Raw genomic sequence first — 27,782 nt, forward strand, 5'->3', positions numbered from 1 at the left:
TTTATTAATCGGATTATTTGATGGGGGGTAAGTTTTTTGAGCTTTTATATATTATAGATGTTAACCCTCTGTCAGAAGAGTAGCTAGCAAAGATTTTCTCACATTCTGTGGGTTCTCTTTTTGCATTCCTAATTGTTTCCTTTGCTGTGCAGGAGCTTTTAAATTTGATGCCATCCCATTTATTAACTCTTGGCATTATTTCCTGAGCTTTAGGATTCCTATTGAGAAAGTCATTGCTTGTGTCTAAAAGCTGGAGTGTTGACCCTACATTTTCTTCTAGAAGTTGTATAGTCACTGGTCTAATTCTGAGGTCTTTGATCCATTTTGAGTTGATTTGGGGGCAGGGTGATTACTAAGAGTCTGTTGCATTCTTCTACATATGAATAACAAGTTGTCCCAGCACCATTTGTTAAAAAGACTGTCTTTTCTCCAAAGTATGTTTTTGGTGCCTTTGTCAAGGATCAGATGACTGTGTCTGTGTGGGTTTTTCTCTGTGTCTTCTATTCTGTACCATTGGTCTATGTGTCTGTTTTCCTGCCAGTATTATTCAGTTTTTGTTACTATGCCTCTGTATTGTAATTGAAGTCAGGTCTTGAAATGCCTTCAGCCTCTTAATATTGCTTTAGCTATTCTGGGTCTTTTATTCTTCCAAATGTTTTTCAGGACTGTTTTTTTTTAGTTTTGTGAAGAATGTCATTGGCATTTTGATGGGTATCGCATTGAATCTATATATTGCTTTTGATAATATGTCCATTTTAGCAATATTAATTTTGCCTATCCATAAATATGGGAGGTCTTTCCATCTTCTGAGGTCTCCTTCAATTTCTTTCTTCAGTCTTCTATAGTTTTCATTGTAGAGGTCTTTTACCTTCTTGGCTAAATTTATTCCTACATATTTTATTTTATTTTTTGAGGCTATTGTGAATGGAATTTTTTTCCTGATTTCTTTTTCAGCAAATTCATTGTTGATATATAGGAAAGTTATTGAATTTTATATGTTGATTTTGTAATGTGCTACTTCTCCAAATTTGTAATAATGGTTTAACAGTCTTTCCTTGATTTTTTTTTATCTTTTAGGTATAGGATAATATCATCTGCAAACAGTGATCATTTGACTTTTTCCTTTTCTAGTTTTGTCATTTTTATTTCCTTTTCTTGCCCAATTGCTCTGATTAGAATTTCTAGCACTATTTAAATAAGAGCAGGAAGAGTGGAAATCCTTGTCCTAGATTTTAAAAGAAATTCTTTCAGTTTTTCCCCATTTGCTATGAGGTTGGCTTTGGGTTTTTCATACATAGCCTTTTTAATGTTGAAGTGGTTTTCTTTTATCCTTAGCTTTTTCAGTGTTTTTTTTTTAATCATGAATGCATGCTGAATTTTGTCAAAAGTCTTCTCTGCTTCTATTGAGATGACTTAAGTGGTTTTTGTTCTTAATTCTGTTAATGTGATGAATTACATTTATTGATTGGTGTATATTAAACCATCTTTGCATCTCTGGAATAAAATCAACTTGGTCATGATGTACAATCTTCTTAATATGTTGTAAACATGACTTGCTAATATTTTATTAAGTATTTTTCCATCTAAGTTCATCAGGAATATTGGTCTGCAGTTTTCTTTCCTTGATGTGTCCTTATCTGGTGGTTTTGGTATGTGTATGATACTGGTTTCATAGAATGAGTTTGGAACTGTTCCATCCCTTTCTATTTCATAGAATAATTTGAGGAGTATTGGCATTAGCTCTTCTTTGAAGGTTTGGTAGAATTCAGCTGAGAATCCATCTGTTCCTGGGCTTTTCTTTGTTGGAAGGCTTTTTATTACTGCTTATACCTCATTACAAGTTATTGGTCTGTTAAGGTTTTCTATGTCCTCTTAATTCAGAAAATATTTGTCTAGAAATGTATCTATTTCTTCTAGATTTTCCAATTTATTTTATAAGTTTTCAAGATAGTCCCTAATGGTCTCGTGGATTTTGACATGTCTGTAGTAATTTTTACCTGTTCATCTCTACTTTTATTAATTTGGTTTTCCTCCCTTTTTCTTTTGGTTAAACAAGACTTATCATCTTGTTTATCTCTTCAAGGAACCAACTCTTTGTTTCATCAATCCTTTTTTTTAATCCTCAAATTCATTAATTTCAACTCTGTTCTTAATTATTTTCTTCCTTCTATTGGTTTTGGAGTTAGTTTGTTCTTCTTTTTCAAGGGCCTTGAGATGCATCATTAGGTTGTTTATTTGGGATCTTTCTGATTTTCTTATGTAGGCACTCATAGCTATAAACTTTCCTCTTAGAACTGCCTTCCGAGTGTCCCAAAGGTTCTGGTATGTTGTATCACTATTCTCAATTGAGTCTAAGAATTTTTATATTTCTCCCAATTTCTTCTATCACCCATTCCTCATTCAAAAGAGTGTTATTCAATCTCCATATGTTTATGCAGCTTCTGTAGAGTTTGGTCATGTTGATTTCTAATATCATTCCATTATGATCTGATAAGATGCAGGGAATTGTTTTTTTTCTTTCTTTTCCTTTTTTTTTTTTTTTGGTATTTGCTAAGAGTTGCTTTGTGACCTAAAATATGGTTTATTTTGGAGAAGGTTTCATGAGCTGCTAAGAAGAAAGTGTATTCAGCTGTTGTTGAATGAAATATTCTATAGATGTCTGTTAGGCCCATTCAATTTATATTATTTTCAAGTCTAAAGAGTCTTTATTGAGTTTATGTCTGGATGACCTATCTAATGGTGAGGGGTGTGTTGAAATCACCCAGTAATATTGTACTAGGGTCTATCCAGGGCTTCAATTTGAGTAGTATCTCTTTTATGAAGTTAGTTGCACCCACCCACATTTGGGGCATAAATTTTTTAAAAAATATTTATTTATTTTTTTTTAGTTTTCCGTGGAAACAACATCTTTATTTTTTATTTTTATGTGGTGCTGAGGATCAAACCCAGCACCCCGCACATGACAGGCAAGCGTGCTACTGCTTGAGCCACATCCCCAGCCCCGGGAATAAATATTTATTATTGTTATATCTTTGGTTTGGATTGTTCCCTTTACCTTTGTCTTTTCTGATTAATTTTGATGTGAATCTGCTTTATGAGAGTAGCTACTCCTGCTTCTTCTTTTTTTCTTTTGGGTACTAAGGATTGAACCCAGAGGTGTGCTCAACCACTGAGCCACATGCCCAGCCCTTTTTGTATTTTGTTTAGAGACAGGGTCTCACTGAGTTGCTTAGCACTTAGGCTGGCTTTGAACTCGCAATCCTCCTGCTTCAGCCTCCCAAGCCACTGGGATTCCAGATGTGCACCCCTGCACCTGGCACGTGCTTCTTTTCAGGCTCCATTTGCATGGTACATCAGTTTCCATCTTTTCATTTTCAGCCTGTGGCTGAAATACCCTGTATTTCAAACAACATATACTTGAGTCTTGTCTTTTAATACATTCTGCCAGTCTATGTCTTTTAATTGGAGAAATGGGACCATTTACATTCAATGTTATTATAGTGAGATGTTCACTAATTCCTTCTGTTTTGACTTATTTGTTGTGTTTAATTTGGTCTTGTTTCTCATTTACTTAGCTACTTTTCAAATGATATCTTTTTTTTTGTGAGCTCTGAGGGTTTTTAAAAATTTTTTTCTGTGTACAGTATTTCTTTAAGTAAGTTCTGTAGTACCAGTTTAGCAGTTATGAATTCTTTTAGTTCTGCTTAACTTGAAAGGTTTTTATTTGATCTTCAATTTTGAATGATAAAGCAGTCTTTGTTGTTAGTTATTTTCCAAGCCCTCCTGGCTTGTAGAATTTGTGCTGATAAATCAGAAGTGATTCTGATTGGCTTGCCTCTAAATGTGACCTGATGTTTTTCTCTTGAGGATTCTAAAATTCTATCCTTGATCTGTATGTTAGGCATTTTAATTATAATGTGTCATGGAGAGGTTCTTTTTTCATCTTGCCTATTTGGGTTCTAAATACCTCCTGTATCTGAATTTCCATCTCATTCTGAAGGTTTGAAATTTTTTTCTGTTATCATTTCCTTGAAGAGTTTATTCATTCCATTAGCCCACATTTCACAGCCCTCCTTAATTCCAGAGATTCTTAAATTTGGTCTCTTAATGTTGTCCCACATTTCTTGTGTATTCTGATCATGGTTAACTTTTTCTTTAACCCTCTCTGAATGTTCAAGGCTGAACACTTTTTCTTCTGGCTCTGAGATTGTCTTCAGTATAGTCTACTCTGTTAGAGAGACTTTCAACTAAACATTTTATTTGATTTATTGTGTCTTTATTCTGAAGATTTATGTTTGGCTCTTTTTCAATATTTCTACTCCTTATTGAATTTCTTATTCATATTCTGTACTGATTTTCTTAGTTCATTCAGTTGTTTTTCTGTGTTCTCTTGAATTAATTGATCATTCTTATAATATTTTTGGGGTGTCTTATCTGATATTTCATCCACTTCAATATTTTGGGGGTCATTTGCTGGCAAATTATGAACTTTAAGAAGTATTGTGTTAATTCGCTTTTTCATATTTCTTGTATTCATGTATTAGGTATTTTTGGGGTTACTTGGAATTGAACTCAGGGAAACTCAACCACTGAGCCACATCCCCAGCCCTATTTTGTAGTTTATTTAAAGACGGGGTCTCACTGAGTTGCTTAGTGCCTCACTATTGCTGAGGCTGGCTTTGAACTCATGATCCTCCTGTCTCAGCCTCTCTAGCCACTGGGATTATAGGCATGGGCCACTGCACCTGGCCATGTATTGGGTTTTATGCCTCTGTTGTAAGGGATTTCTCTTATTGTGGACCTGTGTAGGGCACATTCTTCATTTGTCAAAGTGCCCTAGAGTGATCTGGGTTGAGACCCCCTTTGTAGGTGTGGTATCCACAGCCTTTTGTTATTTCTCTCTGTTTCTGCTCTACTAATGGATATCCACAGATGGGACCTGGGGGCCCACATCTAGCTGTTTCTACTTGGGGCCTGGTTGTTAGTTTGGGTTTTTATCTCTTCTATTCTTTGTATTAAAGTATAGCTGAAGATTGAATGTCATTAATTTGTGTGTGGAACAAAGTGCACTGTCTTTTGGTTAAGTTATGTTCAGCAGAAGAGTTTTCTGCCCTATAAACTTGTAGTGACCCTGTACATTCCCAGCACCTTATAGAATAGGGGGAAATAAATAATAGCAACAACCAATGCAAACAATATACACCATTAAACTAAATACTTGCTTCCTACTATGACATCTGCAATGTTAATTGCCAAAAACCCCAGAAATGGTAGGGTCAGCAATTGCTAACAGCAAAATCAATAAGTAACCATGAACTATATCTGGCATTAATGCAAACAACAGGTGTCAACTGTGTCATCCACAGCAGTAATAATTGAAGCAGCAGCATTAATGGTAGGGGAAGGAGTTATATAAACCAATTAGTGCTAAAAGATGATGAGAACACAGTTAATTAAGAGAAAAGAAAATGTAATAGGAAGGTAGAAAAGAGTTTACAATTTCAAAAAGTGAACAAAGAGAATGCAAAAGAGATGTAGCATGTGATGGTTGTAAGGAAGGGGGAGAAAAAAAGAAATAACAAAGTAAAGGGAGAGAGAAAGGGAGAACAATACAATTTGGGTGTTAGCAGAAGAAAAGAGAGAAAGAGAAACAAGAGAAACAGACAAGTGAAAAACAATATGAAACAAAACCAAAATATACTAACCAAAACCTCTAACCCTTGAAAGACAGAAGGAAAAAATAACTACATTTTAAAAATGCTAAAAATGAGAAAAAAGAACAAATATGTGTATGTATTTGTGTCCATGAACCAATCAGCACAGTAAATACACACACAAACAAAAGACAAAAAGAAAAAAGGAAAAAAGATTCTTAATGAAAAATTAAGCCATTGTTTCCACTGAGGTTGTCAAAATAGTCAACAAGAATAGATGGACATTGTCTATGGCCGACTGTCTGTCTTTCCATTTCTTCTTGGCCTTCCTACCGAGAGTGAGAGCAAAGGCTGGGCTTGTTGAACCCTTCTTTTTTTTGTGTTGCTCACCAAGCTGCCAGATGGAGTTCAAACATCCTCAGCTTCTCTTCTCCATTATGAGGTAGGATGGGATGGGAGGATGGTCAGCTGGAGCTTTGTCTGCACTGACCAGACTGATGTGCTCCCAGGGTGGAGCCACTGCAGAGATTGAAAAGTGCAGTTCCAGCAAGTGGAGGTGAGGTCTCATCAGGCCTCAGGGGTGGTTTTGCTGGGTGGTTCCAAAGCTGAACATTTTACATGATATAGTGCAGCAATTCTGGATCCTGGTTTGTTCCCTTCCAAGTCTTGTTACTGTTACTGGGCACAGGAAGCTCTGTGATGGTGTCCGAGAAGTCTGGGGTGGAGTTTCTACTTGGATGAACACAGGGAATGATGGGAGATTCTTGTCTTCCTTACTAAATTTCCATAGATTTTCTTTAATAGATGTTTCTTTGTTTACTGCTTGCCTGTAGGTTTTAAATGGTTATTTTATAAAAAATTAAATTATGTATGAATATGCCATGATAAAACCCCATTATCCTGTATAATTAATAGAAAACAATAAAAATTCTGACACAAAAATTAAGTCTCACCTTGTTTCACTGGGAAGCGAGTCCATGAAGCTCCTCACACCGTCATGCCAGAATCTTCTCTCTCTGGCTCATTTACTCTTGAATAATCCTCGAGAGATTGTTATAAAGCTTCTGAGCCAAGACAATAAAATTCTGCTTTGGCCTGATCTACTTTCCTAATTAACTGAACATAAGCCTTAGTGATATCACCCTCCCACCAGAGCTACCTGTTCAAATGTCTGGATGCTCGGTCCTTATTCCGTGTATTCTACAGCAGGGATAATAATCACTGTCTCCTTTTGTCTCCCAACTGGTCTACCTTTCTCTATTTTTTGTTCTGCTCTAAATTATTCTATTTATTTATTTTACCACAAAGCCATATCCCCAGCCCTTTTTATTTTTCATTTTGAGACATCATCTCACTAGTTTGCTTAGGATCTTGCTAAATTGCTGAGGCTGGCTTTGAACTTGTAATCCTCTTGGCTCAGCCTCCTGAGTCACTGGGATTACAGGCATGTGCCACCATGCCCAGCTCTAAATTATTCTAAATATGGCATCCAGAGTAGTTTTCAGAAAGGACACCTTTAGCTCAAATACTTCAAGGGATTCCCCTTGTTCTTACAACGAAGCTCAAAATTCTTTTTTTTAAATTTTTTTTATTTTTATTTTTTATTATTAGTTGTTCAAAACATTACAAAGCTCTTGACATATCATATTTCATACATTTGATTCAAGTGGGTTATGAACTCCCATTTTTTCCCCGTATACAGATTGCAGATTCACATTGGTTACACATCGATGTTTTTACATACTGCCATACTTGTGTCTGTTGTATTCTGCTGCCTTTCCTATCCTCTGCTATCCCCCCTCCCCTCCCCTCCCCTCCCGTCTTCTCTCTCTACCCCCTCTACTGTAATTCATTTCTCTCCCTTGTTTTTTTCCCCTTCCCCTCACTTCCTCTTATATGTAATTTTGTATAACGATGAGGAAGCTCAAAATTCTTAACAAGAACTACAAGACCCCATGTATTTCTTCTGCCTCTTCTCATGCCTGCTTCTCTCTGCACCTCACTACCTAGTCCACCCCACTTCTTGATCCACACCAATGTGTTCTCTAGTTTCACACTAATCTTTCAAGTTTTCATTGTCCGTACCTTATACTCTCCCCTATTTCAGGCTTTTTGCATGTATTGTTTATTTGGCCTAAAATATTATTCTAAACTTTTTTTTTTATTATTCCTAATATCCTTCAGGTCTTGCTTAAAGACTAGTAGAGGTCCCTTGTTCTTCTGACCCCTGCACTTCTTCATCGAATATATGTTTTTGAGCACCTGATTACTAGGGTGGTTATCTATTTAACACCTCCCCATAGAACATGGCTGCCTGAAGGCAGGGTTCCTCTGCCTTGACTACTCTGTGCCCAGTGTAGACTGGGCGCAGGGCCTGGCTCATAGTAAATCTTTTGAGACTGGGAATACATGTTCCTGGAGCATAGAATTCTGGGGCTGGTGTGAGAGGGGATATTCTAGGGGCTTTTCTTAGAGCTGATGTGAACCCAGAGGAAAAGTTCTATACATTTTCAGAAGAAAATTTCTCACCCCCTCTATTCATAATCACAACGGGGCCTTACTGAAGACAGTCTAATGGATACATAGTCCAAGGAAGTTACAGGTCCTTGGGCTAGTGTTGTAATCCAGGTGGTTGACTTCTCTTTCCACTTATCATTCTAGTGAAGAGTTTCTCAGTGAATATACAGTGTAGCCATTTCCCTTTTACTTTTACCCTTGACATTGTGATTCCTGAACTTATTTTAATGCATAGAGTTGTGAGAAGAGAAATATAGATTGAGACAGTGATAATTTTTAAAAAGCAATAATAACAACTAATATTTATCATTTTCTTTGTAGCTGACATGTGTTATTTCAATGAATCTGTGATAATGCCAGGTGGTAGATACTTTTATCATTTCTATTTAAGATTAAGTATCTTGCTCAAGGTCACATTGTCAGTAAATGGTAAAGCTGAGATTCAAATTCATGTCTGTCTGACACAAGCACCCAAACTCTTAAACTCCTCTGTGTTGCCACAGGATTCTAGCATTCTGCAAGCGATTTCTTGCTGTCTGATGGTCTTTTGAAACTTCTAAACTTTCATCTGGAGTATCTTTTGAAACTTTCATTTTTAGGGGCCTTAAAAGAGGAAGGTATTTCTCTTTTCATCTCTTATCAAGAGATCATTAACCAAAATCCGTTAGACATTCCATGTTTGAGGGGATGTGGGTCTTGCTCTAGACTTTCTTGATTTTACAAGGACATTGTCAGGAACAACCACCACCACTGCCACCCTTTGACTGGACCAAGAAGGCAGTGTGTGGAAGAAACACCCAGAGGCTCATCAAATCCAAGCCAATTTAAACTTCTTACCTTCAAAAGCTTTAAGCTTGGGAAGTGCTCATCTGATGACTTTGACACAAACTAGAGTGTTGATTTTAAAGTATGTTCCACAAGATGAGGTTTGGGTGAAAAAAGTAGTGGAAACACCTAAATTTGAAACCAAAGTCTTTTCTCAGCTCCTGGTTCTTCAACTGCCTTGAAGTCTAGGTGTTCCATAATTCTTGTTAATTGGTAGCCAAGAACAATCCCTCACATATATCTTTAAATTAAAAAGCCTTATAAATTAAATAAAATACCAAGCAAAGACTTTCTGTCACAAAGATTGTTCAAAACCTGACTTAACTGATGAGAACTGATTCTTATTAACTTTTTACCATATTAAAGAGAGAAAACTAAAAAGAAATCAGTGTGTACACATCCAAATGTTGAACATTTTTTATTATTTATTAGATTTTGGATGCAAGAGATTAAGAAAAATTAAAATGGCCCATAATCCCACTTTCTAGAAAATTCTTGATTTTTTAGGTACTTTTTGTTTTGTTGTTAGAATAATATGCATGCCTGGTAATACCTTGTAGGAAGATGTAAAATGAAAAATAAAAGCTCTTTCCAACCACAGTCTGATTCCTTTACAAGGTCATAACATTATTTTTCTTCTACATGTGTCCAGAAACTTTATATCTTATATATATCTTTAAGATAATTTGTCTATGTTCACTTGTTTTTTATATATGTATTGTCTTAGGGACTTAGCCAGTAAAGAGAGACCAACTGTGTGTTAGTCAGCTTTCCGTTACTGTAGCAAATACCTGAGATAATGCACTTAGAAAGAGAAAAGGTTATTTTGCTCATAGCGTTAGAGGTGTCAGTCCTGACTGACTTGTTGGTGCTGCTGCTTCGAGTCTGTGGTGGCACCTTGTGGTGGGAGCATGAGGTAGAGCAAAATCACTTATCTCATGGCTAGGAAATGAAAATAAAAGGAAGAGGAGGGGGCTGGGATGTCACCATCCCCTTCAAGGACACCTCCCCAGTGACCTGAAAATCTGTCACCTCAGAACGTTTCCAGCACAGTGGCACCACAATGGGGACCAAGTCTATCACACAAGGGCCTTCGGGGGACACTTAAAATCCAAACTATAGCAAAATGCATTTAAAAATAATGGTTTTTCATTTTTAAATAATTGTAAACATACAATTATATAATATTGTATATATAAAATATATATAAAAGCAAACAGAAAACCACCCCTAATTTTTTTTCCTGAGTGGTCCGAAAGTCAGTTACTCACCCAATGTCCCATCACTTCAGAATACTCTAGAACAAATTTCCCATAAATACTCATTCCCTACATAACCACGACACAATGATCAAAGTCAGGAAATGAACATCAGTTCACTACTTCCATCTAATCCTCACTACTTCAAGTCTTTTGCCCCAATTAAGGTTTTGTGTAGTAAAAGGATCCAGTTCAGAGTTGATTGAGTGTCCATGTCTTTTCAGTGGGCTTCAGTGTGGAACGTCCCTCCCTCCTCTCTTGACTTTAGTGACCTCTATTCTAGATCACACTCCAGTTATTATTTGCCCCTCTGCTTATTTGAGTTTGTACGATGCTTCTCCTTGATCATATTCAGGCTTACATCTTTGGAGGAATGTCCAAGATGTGATCCGGGTTCTTGCATCCTCCTGGGGACATCATTGTGTGTTATTACTGATGTTGAAGGGGGATTTTGCCCCTCTGTAAAGTTACAGCTTTTTGTCCTCTTTATAATTAATAAATATTATGTGTGGAATACTTGAAAACTCTGTAAACGTCACAGTATGCGTTATACTTTTAATCAACTGAATGATTAATGTCTGCATGGACTTAAAGCTTCTGTTTTATTCAGTGGATTGTTACTACTGTTATTTATTTTGATGCTCAAATGATAAATGATTTGCCAAATAGCTGGCTTATATATCTTTTGAACACATTTTTATTATTCTCTGTGCCCTTTCTTCTTGTTTTAGTGCAGGAAGAGGAATCAAGTTTTCCCTGTGCTCTCCCTGCCTGCCCTGAAATCAGCTATTTCTCCAAGGAGCCTTGGTCTCTTTGAGTGTAAAATGGCTTTTGGAAGCCAAAATGTTGGTGGTGGATGTGCTCAGTGATATTGGGACATTTTTGCTCCCAAGCCTCTTGGTGAACCGAGGTATACACACACACATACATACACATCTCCATTTATTTCTATTTTTATAGGTAGAAAGCTTTTATCCATACCAGCGACTTCAATTCTAATCCAACACCACAGGGTTTATTCTAGGTTTCTCTTTTTGTATTTGTAATTCTTTTTTCCCCAGAGTATGAAATCTGGCTTTCATTATTGTTAATATATTTATTCATTTAATTAATCCCCATGTAATCAATGCCCTGTTTCTGCTGCCATCTCCCCTCCAGCACTGATGCCCATCTCCCTCTGCTCAGACAGTCGCCTCCTACTGGGAAGCCCAGTCATGGCCTTACCCTGTGTGGTCTTTGACTCCACTTTCTGGGCCACCTTCCCCAGGCTTGCCATGGATGTCCTCCTCTTCATCTCATTCAGGTCCTGACTTTCGGGCCAGATTGCTTTTCCAGGGATGCCCTCTTCACCTTGCCTGGGCTATGATGCCCCACAGACTTCCCTTGCTCTCTACATGGATGCCCACTTCTTCTTGCTCAGACTCCTACACCGGTCTGTCCCTCCTCGTGGCCACTGTCCTCCCAACTTGGAATCAGACACCTTGTGTGGAGCAGCACTTCTCCACGGTCATCCTTCTTACTTGCTAAGAACTGACCTGGTGCTGCCCGCCAACCAGTAGAAGCTGGGTGCAAGGAAAGCATGTACATATTCTATTAAGTTCCTTCATATTTGGGAATATCTGTCTGCTGCTTTTATATTTTAACAACCTCTTGCCTTTGTAAAATCTTTTGGAGTTTCACCTTTTTTTCTCCCCTTAAAACCTTATAGACTCTGCTCCATTATCTCCTAACATTAAGTTTCTGTGAAGAAATCTGAGGCCAACCTAAATTATGCTGCATCCCCCTGCCTGTTTCCCAAGATATTTTCATATTTCTTCCAGACAGTCAGGATCTAGTATGAAAAAAGAAACTGTATTAGTTATTGGAACAGAGATAATTTATTATGGAGAATTATTAACTAGGGAACTGAAAAGGTAGCTAGAGAACACTAAGTATTATGGGTAGCAATCACAGGCAGGAGCTACCAGCTTTAGGTCTGGGGAATAAAGGGAAGAACTTGGGAGTATTAAAACACAGAGCCTGGAGGACACCCTCAGAACTCTGAGAGGAGGAGGCTTAGGCAGACTGGTGCACTATTTCTGGGGCAGAGGTAGGAAGTCATGAAATTGGTTCTATGAATTTGGAAAAATTGCAAAATAGACTGATTCTAGAAGAAATGCTGGAATGTCATCATTAGGGAATGCTGATGGTAGCATGAAATCCACAGGAAGACAACAGGAAGCAAACAGGCAGAAGTAGTCCTGTCTCTGTCACCCGCTATTAGCAGGGCATCAGTCAGCTTACCAGAAGGAATGCCTGCAGGGTCCCAGCAGCAGCGTCAGGCTGAATACAGACAGTGGGTATGGTGTTGAGCAAACCAGCTGAACATCTGGGAAAGCACTTTAATTAGGCTGTATCTTGAGTGTTCTGAGTCAGATTTTCTTAGAACTTTTTACATTCTTTGTTTACAGATTCTCTTTCTCCTCTTATTTCAGGGAAATTCTTTTATAGCTTGGAAAACTCTTTCTAATTAATTTTTTGAGTTCTCTATCTCAGGGTTGCCCATATTCCTTAGCCTAGATTATCTGTGTCTTCCATAACTGCTAGCTTTTTCTCTAATTGCTTTGATTTCTTTGTGTTTTTCTTCCCCATCCCTTATGCTTATCTCAAGCTCCTTCTGTTAGTAATTTAGTTTTTAATGATGTCTATTCTACCCTACCCTATTCTTCTCTATTTTAGTCCTTGTTATTTCTATTGAATGTATTATCTCTATACTGACATTATTTTGTTCTTAATTTGTTTCCTTAACATCTCATTTCCTTTGTTTTAATTATGTTTTTGTTAAGTGGATTCTAGGGAAGAAACCATTTTTAGAAAATTCCTCTGTTACTGGAGTGGCGTTTGTTCTTGGCCAGTGTCTTTGTTCCTCTGGTTTTATCTACTTTGTGTTTGCTTGTGTGGTTGCTATGCCATTTGTTGGGGTGACTAAATCTAGACCTTTGATTTGTCTGAAAAATTGGTTTGATTGGAGGCAGATCTTGTGGATTTTAGCTTGCCTGAATACTGGGTATTTTTGTTTCCCTATAAATATTCTGGGAAGCAGTTAAGTTTATTTGGAAACAGTTTGACCCCTTTTGTTTTGTGATCTGTTAGGTGAGTCCAGAGCAATGTTTGGCCTAGGACCATCCTGTGGCAAAATATTATTCACTCTCTATCAAATCCCCTGTGAATTATAAGTCTTTCCAGTCTGGTTTTGGGAACAGGCCTTGTTCCCAAAAGTTTTTAATGATTCTAGATACGGTTCTTAACTATTCCTTTCATGTGATCTCCTCTCTGGCCTCTGGTAGTTTGAGTACACATGTGCACTGAGCCACTCCTTGAGGGCCCATCTGTACTTTCCCGCGTTTCTTATCTGCACAAATCTCACCTCTGTCCTATGAATTCCAGCTGCTTTGGACCACCTGCTCGTATTTTTCAGAGTGTTGTGTTTTTAATATCATTCAGTTTAAGTATTTCTAATATTCTCTGTGATATTTCTTTTATCTCTGAGGTATTCAGAAATGTGTTGTTTAATTTCTAAATGTTGGGAAACTCTCCTGATATCTTTTTATTGTCTATTTTCAATATAATGCAGTGGTCAAGGAATGTGCTGTGTATGATTTCAGTCTTTTAAAATGTATTGAAACCAGTTTTATGTTTTAACATATGATCTAATTTGATGAATGTTTCATGTGTCCTTGAAAACAATGTATATTCAGCAGGTGTTTGATATAATGGTCTGTAAATGTCTACAAGATTGAGTTGGGTTGTAGTATTGTTTGTATCTTCTATAACCTTACTGATTTCCTGTTCAGTAATTACGGAGAAAAGAGTTGACTTCTCTTATAATTATAATGGACTTTTCTAGCATTTATTTCAATTCTATCAATTTTTCTTCTTGAATTTTAAAGTCATATAATGAAGATGCTTGCACATTTAGGATTGCTATGACCTCTTGAGGAATTGGTTCTTTTATCATAAGACATCCTTCTTTATTCTTGGTAATATTTCTTGCTCTAAAATCGACTTTGATATAAATATGTCACTTTGTATTTTTTTTGATTAGTATTTTACATGGTATACCTTTATTTATTCTTTTCTTTTAACTTACACATGGCTCTGATAAGATAGATACATCAACCCTAGAACTACCAATAAAAATATAGGAAAGAGGCGTATCAAATAATATGAAATTAAGAGATATGACAGGAAATTGTGAGAAATAATTGAAAATTATTAAAAAGAATTAAATAGAAATTCTGGAAATGAAAAATATAATAATTGAAATTAAGAACATAAAGGATGGTTTAATAGCAGATTAGATATGACTGGAGAAGAACCAGTCAACCACAAGATAGGTCAGAAATAAATATCTAAGACTAAACCTCAGAGTGCCAAAAGTATGAAAAATGCAAAAAACACTTTAATTATTAATGTTAAATCTTTAATATGAATCTTCAATAACATTTGTAATAATTTCAGATGTTTTACCTTCTACAGAATGAGTTTTCAAAAACTTTATTTTGATTTCACAAATTACATGAAAGCATTGAGCCTTATGAGATTAAATTGTTACTCTCTTTTCTTATGAAGAGTAATAGGCATGACAATATAGTCAACATCTATCTTAATAAACCACCCAAAGATAAACACTTTACTATATCTATTTGGAAACTAAAAAGTCACTGCCAGAGAACTCATGGGTTATAGAGGATATCTAAGAAGATATTCCAAAACATTTAGGTCAGATAAAGGTAAAAATACTACATGTCTTCATTCCTTATGGTATGAAACTAAAGTGATACTTGGGGGGAATTTGGAGCATTAAATACAGATTTTAAAATGCATTCCACTGAAAATTGTAATAAATACAATAAAACAAAAAGTGAATTTAAACATATAATAACATACACTAAGAGACCAAATTACCTTTTATTTGTTGACAGTATAATCTTTGTGTCCAAGACTATCAGAATGAGAGTTCATAACATTGCTACATGTAAGACCAATATATACAAGGCAAGCTCCCATTTATAGTTGCAACAACACTATAAATATATAGAAATACATTTTTTAAAAAGGAAGAACAAACATTTAAAGGAGAAATTACACATTATATTTAAAATGGCCCAAATAAATGAAAAATGTGTTATATTCATAGATTTGAAGATTAAGTATAACAAATATATTAGATTTACCCAAATGAACCTATATGTCCATTACCATTCTAACCAAAATTCTATACATAGTTTCATTAACCTTGAAAACTAATGTCAAAATTTGCAAGAAAGAACAAAGTAGCGAAATAACTAATATGCTTTTGAGGGAGGATAAGTTGGAGTGTTTAAGTTTACCAGCTATCAAGATATATTATGAGCCCATAGGTAAATAAAACAATGTAGGAATGGTAAATGATAGACACTTATGGCAGCAGAAGATAGTATTAAGTCCAGAAAAAGAAGCGTACATTTCTGTTAAACTTGAATGCAGCAGCAATGAAGAGTATTAGGGAAAAGAAAGAAAATGAATTTTCCATATAAAAATTATGGAATGGATATAATAACAAATGAATGCTGGGTAAAGTATAACTATTAAAAACAAACTTTTAAAACTTGGGTATATATCCAACTAGTGATGAGTTTTTTAAGATTTATAAGAAATATAAATATGGACAAATTGGACCAAAATAAAAGTTAAAAATCTGCTCAAAAAAAAAAAAAAAAAAAAGTAAAACTAAAAGACAAGCCACAGCCCAAGACTCTGAGGTCCCCTTTGCTGATGGATTTCTGGAAATCATTCTCTCTGTCCAACTCCCTCCTCTCTGGGGTTTTGGCTAACTGCCTTGATTTCCAGATTTTGTCTCCTCAACTTCAGACTGAGCTGGGCTTTCTGTGGGTTCCTCCTCCCTGTACTAGGTTTTGGAAATTCACCTGGACAGTAAACTGGGCAATCTCAGAGGATGGCTCACTTCATTTTCTTCCTTCAGGACCACCGTCCTTTACTACCTTGAACTTGTTTTACATATTTTGCTTGGTTTTCTAGTTATTGAAGATGGGAGTGTAAATTGGGTCCCTATTATTCCACGATGGCTGGAAGCAGAAGTATTTCTACTACCATTTTTATAGGATTTATGGAAAAACTATGAAGCGACAGAATTAAAAATGTGCATAGGAAAGATAAACAAATTTGGGAGACCAGTTACTTAAAGGGAGTGAGAAGAAAGGACTACTCTGAGATTGAGATGCTTTAGAAGAAAGAATGGCAAATTTTAGAACCTTTTTAAAATTGGTAATAACTACATGGATGTTAATTATGGTATTCTATGTACTTACATGCATGAAACATTTTATAATAAAAGTGAAAGGGTAGATAAAGGGCGACTAGGAATATTACTTAAGGGAACATCCTCGAAAGGCCAGCGCCTGTAGGCCAAAGGCGCTCCTGGGAGGAGGGATGGTCAAAGAGCAGCAGCTCCCTTGCCTCTCCTCTGGATGTCAGGAAGGCCCGGGACTCCCCTGTTGGTGCTTTCCTCTGGTACTTTCAACCCCTGGTTGACATTCCTCTGATGAAACCCTTCAAAACCCCAACTTCCACAAACACTACCAGTACTACTATCACACCGTGCTGAGTCACGGGCCCTGCCCACTGGGTCACCACTCCCTAGTTCTTAAAGACCTGAACTTTTAGGTCACTCTCCCTCTCTTGATCACCCACATAGATGACCTTTCTTTGACCCCGTCTTAGTTCTTGCCCTACTTTCTTGCAAAGATCATTGCTTGCTTGGATGTTTGCAGTTAGCCCCCCTTTTCTGTTTTTCTATAACAGGAAAAAAAATCTGATTCTGCTGCCACTTGATAAAGCCAGAGACTCAAGAGGTGATGGGAAAGGAAAGAACTTTATTCAAATAGTGTCCAAAGAATAAAGAAGCAGGAGCTGTGCTTGCAAATCAACTTCTCAACTCCAAGGAGTTGAAGGGTTACAGATACAGGTCAGGAATAATGAGGGACAGAGTCTAAGGAAGGGAAGGGATATTCGTGTCTTTTTTGGAAATAGGCTGAGATCTTCTAGGAACTAGGGTTCTACCTCTTTTTGCTTCTTTCATGGTCTGGTGTTTCTGGACATGGCAGATGATAGATGGTTTTTGTCTTGAAGAGGGAAAAAAAGAGACTTGGTAAGTCTAGGTCAACTTAACCCTATATTATAGTTCTGGACAAAACATTTCTCAGCTGATCAACATTGGAAAGAACATCCCCATGTACATGGAGAGATGAGTAAAATCTGACCCAAAGGTTAAGGCAGCAAAGGCAACAGACACAGTATGAAGGCAGAGGTGACAAGCTTTTCATCCTGCTGCAGCCACCCGCGGGACCTCGGCAGGCCAAAGGGAAGAGTCAGTGTTTCAGCAAAAGTGGCCTTCAGGTCCCTGCCCAGTAACCTAGGCAACCGTTCCCATCAAAACCCACATTAGAAGTGCTGCCTACAGCAAAGCCAGTAGGAGACTAATAATGTATCGTCCAGTGGTGTGACCTCCCAAATTAATGATTTTTAAGTTAATTTATAGCAGGTGAAGCTGCAGGGGTTATTCAGTTGCCTCAGTAACACGTCTTCAGTCATCTCTGCCCTGTCTATTCTTGACACACAGTAGCAAGCTGGTGACATCTTTTCAAAACTTCAGGTCATGTCCTTTTTCTAAGTCCTCTAGGACTCCCCATCATGTTCAGAGGAAAAGCCAAGTTCCCCTCATTGCCTTCCAGGAACCCCAGGAGTGGTTCCCGTAACCACCTCCTCTACTGCTCTCTGGTTCCCCACTAGGGCTGCCCTGCGCTCCTGGGCCTGCGGGCCCTGCTCCTGTCTCCCTTGTACCTACTGCTTCCGCAGCCTAGCACGTTCCTACCTGGTATCTGCATGGCCTCCCCCGTCTCTCTCTCTTGTTGAGAGCCACAGCCTCTCAACACTCTCTCACCTCCTTTACATCTCTGCTCTTCAGTTGTGCCTTCTCCACAAGGCCTTCCCTGGCCACTTTATTTAAAATGTCCCCTCCACCCTCACAGTACTCTCTCTGCTTCCCCGCCCCTAGCAGGCACCTCCTTCTCGGGTGCCATGTAATTTATTTCTTTGTGCTTTGCCTGTTTCCTCCACTGGTATGCACTCTCCATAAGGACAAGGATTTTTATTGGCTCTACTTATTGCTGTAATTCAGGTGCTTGCAACAGTGCCTGGCGCAGAGAAGATAAGATCAAATACTTCCAGAGGGGCTGGGATTGTGGCTCAGCGGTAGAGTGCTCGCCTAGCACAGGCGGGACCCGGGTTCGATCCTCACACCACATAAAAATAAAGGCATTGTGTTGTGTCCATCTACACCTGAAAAATAAATATTAAAAAAAAGAACTGCTTGGCCTCGCAAGGGGCTGCTACATGGTCCGCTCCCCTCCCCACCCACCTGCACCTGCCTCCCCTCAGGCACCTTCCAGTTCAACAGGCCACTGCTCTGCTTCTCCTCCATTCGTACTGCTATAACAAAACACCTGAGACTGGGGCTAATTTGTAAAGAATAGAAATTTATTTCTCACACTTCTGGAGGCTGGGAAGTCAAGGTTCTGGCAGGTTTGGTGTCTGGTGAGGGCTGCTATCTGTTTAACAAGGCATCCTGTGACTGTGTCCTTCCAAGTAGGTGGGGGCTCTGTCCTCACATGGCAGATACTATCACATTAGCCATTACATTTAAACATGAATTTTGGAGGATGAGTTCAGACCATCGCAGCCGCTTCTAAGTTGTTCTTGGGTTCTGGGTTGGGGCACTGTGGCTGGCTCCTGTGCTGGACTCCAATATTGGCATCGGCTAAGCCTTTCTGTGGGGAGCCATCCATGGGCTTCATGTGGTAAGAGCATCTGTGTCTGGGAATGACCAGTGGACCCTTCCTCTGGTTAACTGCCCTGACACATTGTGAATTCCTATCCCACTCTGCCAAGTCCCACACAGCACCTGAGACAGGTGTGACCTGCCAAGATGCCAATCAACCTGCTGACTACAAGATATCCTGAAGCATGATTCTGCCCCTTAACCTTATCCCTGCCTTTAATGTACCCCCTTAAGTAAACCACTGGAGCCGTCTTTCCTTTGTCTACTTCCAGCTCTCGTGTGGAATGGACCTATCAGGGGGCTCTACTTTTGTAAATACATTTCTGACTCTTTGTCTTTTGTTCTTCACTAATTATTTCAGACTTTTAAGTTCTCAGGTGGTTTACACCCTCCTCCGCAGGAAGAAGAACCCCCCAGTGAGAAACTGGTGGTCGCTCCCTATACCTTTTTTTTCCTTAGACTGTGTCATCTCTTGCTTCCTCTTTTTATCCAGCTCTTGAGCTGCTGAGGATCCCAGGGGAGGAAATAATATTAGTAATTATATTGGCCAGGTAGGCTAAACTGCAATAACAGTTTGACCAAGAAGGTAAATCTTAGGCTCACTTATTTTTTGTCTATACTGTGAATTCTTTGTGTTTCTCTAAGGGCCTGGACTGAGTGAACTAGCTCTGATTGAGATTTCCAGGGGACAGATCCCTTAAAGACAGAGGAGAGACTCCCTTTTCTCTGCATCTGGTGGTCATGTTCTTTTCACATGGCTGCTTTAACGGCAAGGACCAAGGGGCATGAAAGACAGAAAGGTGTGGGTGGGGAGAACTGTGAAGTATTTAAAAATGTACTTGCAAGCTGGGTGCAGTGGCACACACCTGTAATCCCAGCCACTTGGGGGGCTGAGGCAGCAGGATCGAAAGTTCAAAGCCAGCCTCAGCAACTGAGTGAGACCCTATCTCAAAATAAAAAAATTAAAAGGGTTGGTGGATGTGGCTCAATGATAAAGTGCCCCTGGGCTCAATCCCCACCACCAGAATAAATAAAAAGCAAATAAAAATGTATTTGCATTATTGATAATGTTAATGACAACAACAACAAATGATATGACCAGCATCTATTAAGCACTTTGTGTGTGCCAGGCCCTCTTCTCAGTGCTCCTTCCTCAACATCTCCCTTCATCATCACAATAACTCTATGTGTACTTATTTTAGTCTCACTTTGCACCACGGCAATTGACTGTTAGCAAGGTGAAGGGAGCGACATGGGCCCCAGAGTTGGCAAGTGACAGAGCTGGATTTCAGATGCTAGCCAGCACCCAGGGTCTGGGCCTGACCAGTGCACCTCTTGACCTCTAGGCAACACCCCTCAAGCCATTAGGTCAAGGAGGCAAATCATCGTGCTCTGCCACAGTCCTGGTGCCTCATGGGGCTGGAGGGGTCTGCTCTCCCCTTCATGAGCACCCTGACCCCAAGTGGGTTGTCCCATGGTGCGCCTACCCTCAGCCTCTCCTCAGAACCTTGTCTCCCTCTACTTCTGCTTCTCTCGTCTCTGGCCCCACATATTTCCAGTCTGTTTCCGTCTCTTGGTGAAGCTTTACAAACAAAATATAAATTTAGCCAAGTGCTCATACCACAAAAAGGGAAGAAGGGGCAAGTACCAGCAGCAGGCAGAGCCCGGGGTTCACCCTGCTGCTGGGCACATGGGCTTTGAAGAGCGGGCAGGGGAAAGCAGTTCCTCGGGTCTGTGCTCTTGGGCATCTCCAGCCTGCCCCTCCCAGCCACCTCACTCACACCAAGGCTGGATGTCCCGGGCTCATCCCCCAACAGCAGTGACTTTTCCATCAAGCAGAATGCCTGAGGATTCAGGAAGGCCTCCCAGCTCCAAGCTGTTATCAGAGGTCACTTCCTTTGGATTAACTATTGCATGTCTTACTCTAACAATTTAAGTATCTGAGTTTTATGTGGTAGTGTGGTCGGGCTGAGTGAACTAGCTCTGATTGAGACTTCCAGGGGATAGTGACTTTGATGGGCAGTGGCCCATGGTGCAGGTCAGCCAGTGCGAGGGGCTGTGAGAGGACTCGAGGCTGCTGTGTCCCTCTGCAGGGGAGGACTCCATTAGCACCTTGGGCCTGATCCTCAGCGTGGGGCTGTCACTGCTGCTCGTGTCCATTCTCGGCTACAGCCTGGCCAAGTGGTACCAGCGTGGGTACTGCTGGGAGGGTAAGTGAGCACTGGCCCCCGTCACCCCAGCTCTGCCCGGCCCCACCTGTCCTGTAGCGGTTGCCAAGGCAGCGGAACTGCCAGTCTTGAAGCACTGCGGGATGCAAAATTCTTTCCTGTGGCAGTTCTGTGGTTGAAGCCTTGACTGGGTAGCTGAGCGCTGAACTGGCTGGGGTGGGGCAATGTGACCTTTATTGAAAGAATGGGGGCTCCTCCCACCCCAGCAAACAGCCAGCTTCCCCTTTCTTCATGGCCCACAGGGGTCTCTCCCAGGGGCCTGTGTGGGCCCTCAAGGCCAAGGGCAAGGGACTGGCAGGCCAAGTTCCAGGTGGTCCTGTCTGGCTCCTGGGAGACCCTGCCCCATCCGTGGGTCCTGGGTCCTCTCCTAAGCGTGCCGACGTTCCAGCTTCCCCGGGAGTCTCCTGGAATTCACTGAGGTGTTTTCAATTCTAGGGACAAATCTGTGCTTTTCATAGGACTCTGGGAAAGTGGGAGGGACATGATGGAATGACGAGAGGTAGTGAAAATTTCTTAGATCTATAGTAAACTTTAACTGGTGTCTACAAATATTTGTTAAGCACCTACAATGTTTTGCCTAATATTATTCTTTTTAAAAAATTCCACAGGAGGACAAAGTTATTATAGCTTCCATTTTTGAAGTAAAGGAGGATGTGAGGCTAAAGTCACAGGGGTGGAAAAGAATGGAGTGGGATTGAAACCGAGGAGGCCTGGTTCTTTTGAACTCTAGGCTGGCACTGCCTCCCTCCCAACAGGGGCAGGGCCCTTAGAAGCCTTGGGCCCTCACACGGCATCCCAAGGCCTAGTCATCTGCTCCTCCAGACAGGGGTGAGGGAGTACCAGATCATTCTGGAAGGGTCCTGGCAGTTTCCCTGGAGTTACTAACTCTCTTTTTGGTTGTTTTCCCAGGGCCTAATTTTGTCTTCAACTTGTACCAAATCCGGTGAGTAGATACAGAGCTGATCTGGGTGGGGTGTGCACTGGGGGTTAAGTATGATGAAGAAAGACTCAAAGATGGAGCCAGAACTTACTGTTTCCCTTCCCATCTCCTTTCCGTACCCCTACACAAACCAAATAGAATCCATTTGGAAAAGTTCCATGAAAAACTTGAGCATAGAGAGAACCATGTGAGATCCTAATGACAGTGATCCTCTTAGCAGGGATCATTCTCAGGCAGGGAACGTCCATCCCTCTATCCATCCACCCATCCCTCTATCCATCCACCCATCCCTCTATCCATCCACCCATCCATTCATCATTTATTTGGTAAGGTTCTAGTGTGGCCGGTATTGTGGTATGCATTCCTAAGGGGACAAAGGTGCCTAGGTATTCTCTCTGTCCTCAAGCATTTCACTGTCTATGCCGGAGACGCTGTGATCATGAACAATGCCATCTTTGGCACAGTATGGTGTTAAAAGAGGAGCAATGAAAGAAAGAGAAGAGGGGAGCTGGAGTCAGAAGGTCCTCTTGGGCTGAGTCATCTCATCTATTTCCTGCAGTCCTGCTCCTCCTGGCCTTGAGAAATGGGACTAGTCCTATTCTGGAAGATAGGTCAGTGAGTCAGCTACCTGGAGATGGCCCCCACAGCCAGGAATGTCTTCCTATGTCTAGTCCAGGGATACGCAGCCCCAGGGAGAGGCTGGGTTCTCAGCTCTAGGAGCTTAATAAGATAACCTTTCTCAGGACCCTGAAGGATCTGGAAGTGGGGCCACCCTTCACCATCAGTGGCCATATCAGCAGTCCAGATGGCGGCTACATGAAGTTCTCCAACGGGCTAGTCTGACGGGGGCAGCACCTGGCTTCTAGAGCCTGGGAGAGGTGAGTGAGAAGCTGCAGAACTCCTGAGTGAATCTCAAGTCCAAATAAAGCCCTAAGGGGGTCCAGGCACCCATGCCCAGCGCCAAGGACCACTCAAAATTCAGAGATGATTTAGTGCCTTCTTTCTTGCTGGAAGAAGCCTCACTAGGTGACATGGTTTAGAGGAACCTTCTCACACCTCTTCTCTTTCCCCCTTCCTTTTCTTTTCTAGGAACAGACTCCTGGCTTAGCTCCTGACCATCCTGGGCTCTCCTGGGCTGCTCTCCCTCTTCTGGGTCCTCAAGACCTGGCCTGGCCTCTGAAGGTGGAGGATGAGGAGTCTTCTTTGGATACTTCACTAGCCTGTGACCTGAGAGTCCTGGGGAGAGTCAGGCCTCTGGGGAGGGACTGGCCAGGTGGCAGCAGCCTTCTCACAGGAACCAGCGAGGAGGCGGCCACCCCAGGGAGAAGGACTGGACTCCAGGAGGCCCTGAGCCTGCAGGAGTTGCTGAGGCGTCCTGAGGAGCCAAGCCACACCCTACAGTGTGGGAGGAGCCCCCAGACTCCAGAGGGAGCACCTCAGGTGGCGGGTCCCATCACTTTCTCTTATAGGGTTGACACCAGGGGCTGGAAAGACAGTCATATCTTCACTGGGCAAAGTTCTATGGAAATAGAGGTGGGACTCCAGACAGGGTTTTTTACCTTCCCATCAGAGGACAACTTCTCTGAAGACGGAGTTCAGCCTTTACTCTGCCCTGCCTCCCTCTATGCTTCGTTCTGGCACTTTCCATTCTTTCCCTGGAATTGCTGCCCTCTACCCGGCTCTACTCCCTGCCCTGGGCCCGCTCTCCCTCCATGACAGGCCTCAGTGCCTCCCGAATGTGGTTAGCTCTCAATTTTGATTGGTAGTTCTGAGAATAGACTAGAAATGTCCCAGTAGCCTGGGCTCCTGCGCCAGGGTGGGCATGGGGCACAGGGGACAGTATCTCCCAGTGCCCTGGGTTTCCTGAACCAAGTAGGCCCTGGGAAGCAGAAAGTGGTAGAGTGGTGGAGTGGAGAAAGCAGAAAGAGGAACCCAGGCGAGGCTGAGGGAAGCAGATAAGAACAAGAGAAAGGAAGAAACAGCTGTCACCCGAGGACAGCAGGACAATGTGCCTTGCCAGTCATAACTCCTTCCTGTAGAGGGACCTACTGGGGCCAGAGGCGGAGCTGGCCCTGGGGTGTTGACCTAGTCGGTCCTTGATGATGCTGTTGTTCTATCCAGAGGGGGTGAGTCCCCAGGCAGCTGTGGATGGAGCAGGACGTGAGAGGGGATCCTCACATCAGCAGCGGTGGCTGTTGAAACCTGCTGACACAACTACAGCCCTGGCTTCTCTGCCATTGTCCAGCACCAAGGCCACTAGGAGCCCCAGGCAGCTGACTGGGAGGGGGAGAGGGGTCATGTGATTTATCTTCCTATCTTTCTTTTCCTGAGGCCTTGTTTCTTTCTGGTTTTGGGATCTAGCAGAGCAGAAGGAAGGAGAGTGGCCTTGCCAACCCCTCCCCCCTCATTTCCTGTCAGGGGATTCCTGCGTCATCCTCCACGTAACCAAGCCTTGACTTCATAAACACAGTCTTTTTGGAAGACTTTACTGGGTCTTCTACCTCTGACTAGGTGGGAGTGGAGAAGAGCCCTTAATGGCTTTGGATTCCCTCTCTTCCTTGAAGGTCTCTTGGGAGAAATGGAGAAAAGGAGACGGATTGACTTTGGCTTCCTTCTTCCTTGGATCTCAGCTCTGAGAACTAGACCCACAGGTCCCCCTACCCACTTTAGTACCAGACATTGAACCCAAGGATGCTTAACCACTTAGCCATGTCCCCAGTTCTTTCTGTATTTTATTTAGAGACAGGGTCTCACTTACTTGCTGAGGCTGGCTTTGAACTTGCAATCCTCCTGCCTCAGCTTCCCAAGCTGCTGGGATCACAGGCATGCGCCACGGCACCTGGTTTAGACCCACAGTTTAACCTATAGGGTGTCCATTCCTGGTGACGCTTTCAATCATGCCCTTCTCAGTGTAAATCCGGGGTCTGCAGTCCCTGCAGGGCTGCTCAAGGGTCCCTGAAAGTGCTCTGGACCCACCAGCTTCAAGGACACTTGAAAGGAGGTTGGGGCTCAACCCAGTGGTCCTGGTCCCAGGCCTGGTGGCTTCAGGAGAGGATGCAGGAACAGCTGCTGAGGACTGGGAGAATGGAGGGTATTTCCCATCCTTGGGAGCGGAACTGAGAGTGGGCTGCTTCCTCTTTTGGGGCCTTCTGACGTGCTCCTTGTCCCCTCTCCTCCCCCATCATTTTCCTTACTTCCGCAGGCCCAGCAGAGCTTTCTTGGCCCCCCCTGGCCCCACCCTAGGACTCCACATGTTTCTGTTGAGGACTCTGAAGGGCCAGATTCCCACTTGCTCATAAATAAGAGAGGAGAACTTCCTAGAAATCAAGGCTACAGGTCTGTGGGCTGGGCCCTGGCTGGGCGCCCAGCCCTTGCTGTGCCAGGGCCTCTGCTGCACCATCTCCCTCCCTCTTCATTCCTTCAGGCCATAGCAGATGAGTCGAGACGCAACCTTGGGAGCCTGCGGTACTGTGGGCTGCCCACTCCCAGGTCCTCTCCTGGTCAGGGCTGTTCCCCAGCCCGGAGTGCCCTCTTATCCCCCACCCGCCCCTGCATAGTGTGGCTCAAGTCCCATTTTTCCTGCAACTCTTCTTAGGACTCGAGACTCAGATACCACCCCTTTTGATCCTGGTTGTAGAGGGCCGTGTTTGCTCCATTTGTCTTGTTCCCCAACCAAGCTGAGCCCTTTGCGGGCAAGGTTAGGTCCTATAGGTCTCTAGGGGCCCCTAAAACTGAAGCACATAGAGGTGCTCGATAAGTGCTTGTGGAGTAAAGAGGAAACAGCGAATATAACCTTGAAAATCGGCCTTGTCCTAGAAGAGGGAACTTTTTTTCCCACTTGTTATTGCATTTTGGACATTGTGGCAACCCTGTGACACAGGAATTATGATTGGTCCCACTTTACATATGGGAGCTGAAAGGTTCCAAGAGGTAGCATGCTTTGCCTAAAGCTCCACAGCTGCTCACTACTGTCTGCACTGGAGCCTGAGCAGAGTCTGTGGCCTCCTGGATGCAGCCTGGCCTCCGGGCTTAGTGAGGTAAGGATGGAGCTCTGGAGAATAGAGTCTGATTCTGACATTGCCCTGCCATGCTATGTGTCCCTGGGTTAGTCACTCCACCTCTCTGGTCATCTATTTCAGCATCAGGAAATCAAAAGACTGGACTATTTCTTCAAGGATCCTCCTGGCTCTTACCTTGTCTTGCTTTTTAAAAATTCTCTGTATGCATGTTTAGCATAAGTGCTGTCACACAGTGGGTGCTCAATAAACAAAAGATGCAAGCACAAAGTATAGTCCCAATGCTCTCATTTATGAGTTGTAGTGGCTCTAGACCCCAATGGGCCAAGATTCTAACTGCTACTTGGGCATTGTCTGGACTTTGCTGAGATCTGCCCAGGATTGAAGACTAGACCGTTCCCAACCAAGCCACTCTTTCCCTGGAAGGAAAACACCAACCTCTGTGGGGCGGGCACACGTTGGTGCAGGGTGGGGTCTCCGTTCACACATCCGCACTGTAGCCTGCCAACCCCAGGGGTGAGGAAATAGGCTGAGAGCACAGTGAAGTGGTCTGCTCCAGGCCTGGAGAGAATTTACTCTCCTTATAACCCTTTGTTGCCCACCTGTACCCTCAGTCCAAGCCAGCAGTGACCCTGAGGTCCTTGGTCCCCAAGAAACCAGCCCCTGTCTCCAACAGGTCTCCTTTCTGTGTCCACTGCTACCATGAGCAGGACTCTCAGGCCTCCTGGCCCCATCTCAGCTCTGAGCATCTCACTGGCCACTCCTCGTTCTTCCTTTGGTTATCCATACCCTCCTTGACCCCGAGGCATCACCTTCTGCCCATCCTTCACGCCAGCTCAAATTTTGCTTCTCCAGGGAGCCGCCTCAAAAACCTGCAGCTCTTGTTCTCTTGTGATTTGAATCATAAACACTCTCTGGCTTCCATAACGTGATGATTTCCTTGTGCTCATTCATTCTTGCTCTCTCCTATTTGGGGGCCACTTCTTAGAGACAGAATCAGGCCTGATAGTCCTTCTGAGCTCTCTCTGGAGCCTTGCTTGGTCCTGGCCCTAGGCAGCAACTTCTCAGGAAATCAGGTGGAAAGGCTGCTCAATTTCTTCAGGGCATCTTTCGTGGGGCTTTTTGCCTGGCTCAGTCTTAGGTGTTCTGAAAACCAGCAATTTGATCTCCTCTCCACATCTTCACCCACATCCAACTCTGTGCTCATGAGCAGATAAACTTCTAGAGAAGGGCACTCACAGATGGTGAGGTCTTCTACCTAAGGAACAACCCAAGAGATGATTAAAACCGTGAGGATCCTGGCAGCTGAGGACGGGCTCTTTTACTCTGGGTTCTCCTTCGAGTCTTCATGGCCTTGCCCCATGGACCAGATGATGGGAACCAAGAGGGAAGCATGTATGGTGTCCTCTCTCTGCTCCCAGAGTCTGGGAAACTCAAAGTAGGAGCGCAAGGGAGTGTCAATATT

General features: G+C 42.1%; 1 protein-coding gene across 1 annotated transcript; it reads left to right on the forward strand.

The window, feature by feature from the left end:
• Nucleotides 1-20,546: 20,546 nt before the first annotated feature.
• Smim35 (small integral membrane protein 35) lies at nucleotides 20,547-26,587 on the forward strand. The gene is made up of 5 exons (XM_046438602.1): nucleotides 20,547-20,595; nucleotides 21,197-21,343; nucleotides 22,271-22,304; nucleotides 23,045-23,179; nucleotides 23,391-26,587. The coding sequence occupies exons 1-4, from the start codon at nucleotides 20,547-20,549 to the stop codon at nucleotides 23,142-23,144; spliced, it is 330 nt and encodes a 109-aa protein (XP_046294558.1). The 3' UTR covers nucleotides 23,145-23,179; nucleotides 23,391-26,587.
• The last annotated feature ends 1,195 nt before the right edge of the window (nucleotides 26,588-27,782 follow it).

The sequence above is a fragment of the Marmota monax genome, unplaced genomic scaffold (assembly GCF_021218885.2).
Source record: "Marmota monax isolate L192 unplaced genomic scaffold, Marmota_monax_Labrador192_F-V1.1 WCK01_AAM20220418_F8-fsc00081, whole genome shotgun sequence".
NCBI lineage: Eukaryota > Metazoa > Chordata > Mammalia > Rodentia > Sciuridae > Marmota > Marmota monax.

Excerpts from the sequence above, each read along its gene's own strand:
- Smim35 (XM_046438602.1), top strand. The coding sequence starts at position 20,547 with ATGGGGCTGGAGGGGTCTGCTCTCCCCTTCATGAGCACCCTGACCCCA. Across the intron at positions 20,596-21,196 it reads CATGAGCACCCTGACCCCAA|AGGACTCGAGGCTGCTGTGT; the intron begins GTGGGTTGTCCC and ends AGGGGCTGTGAG. Across the intron at positions 22,305-23,044 it reads TTCAACTTGTACCAAATCCG|GACCCTGAAGGATCTGGAAG; the intron begins GTGAGTAGATAC and ends AACCTTTCTCAG.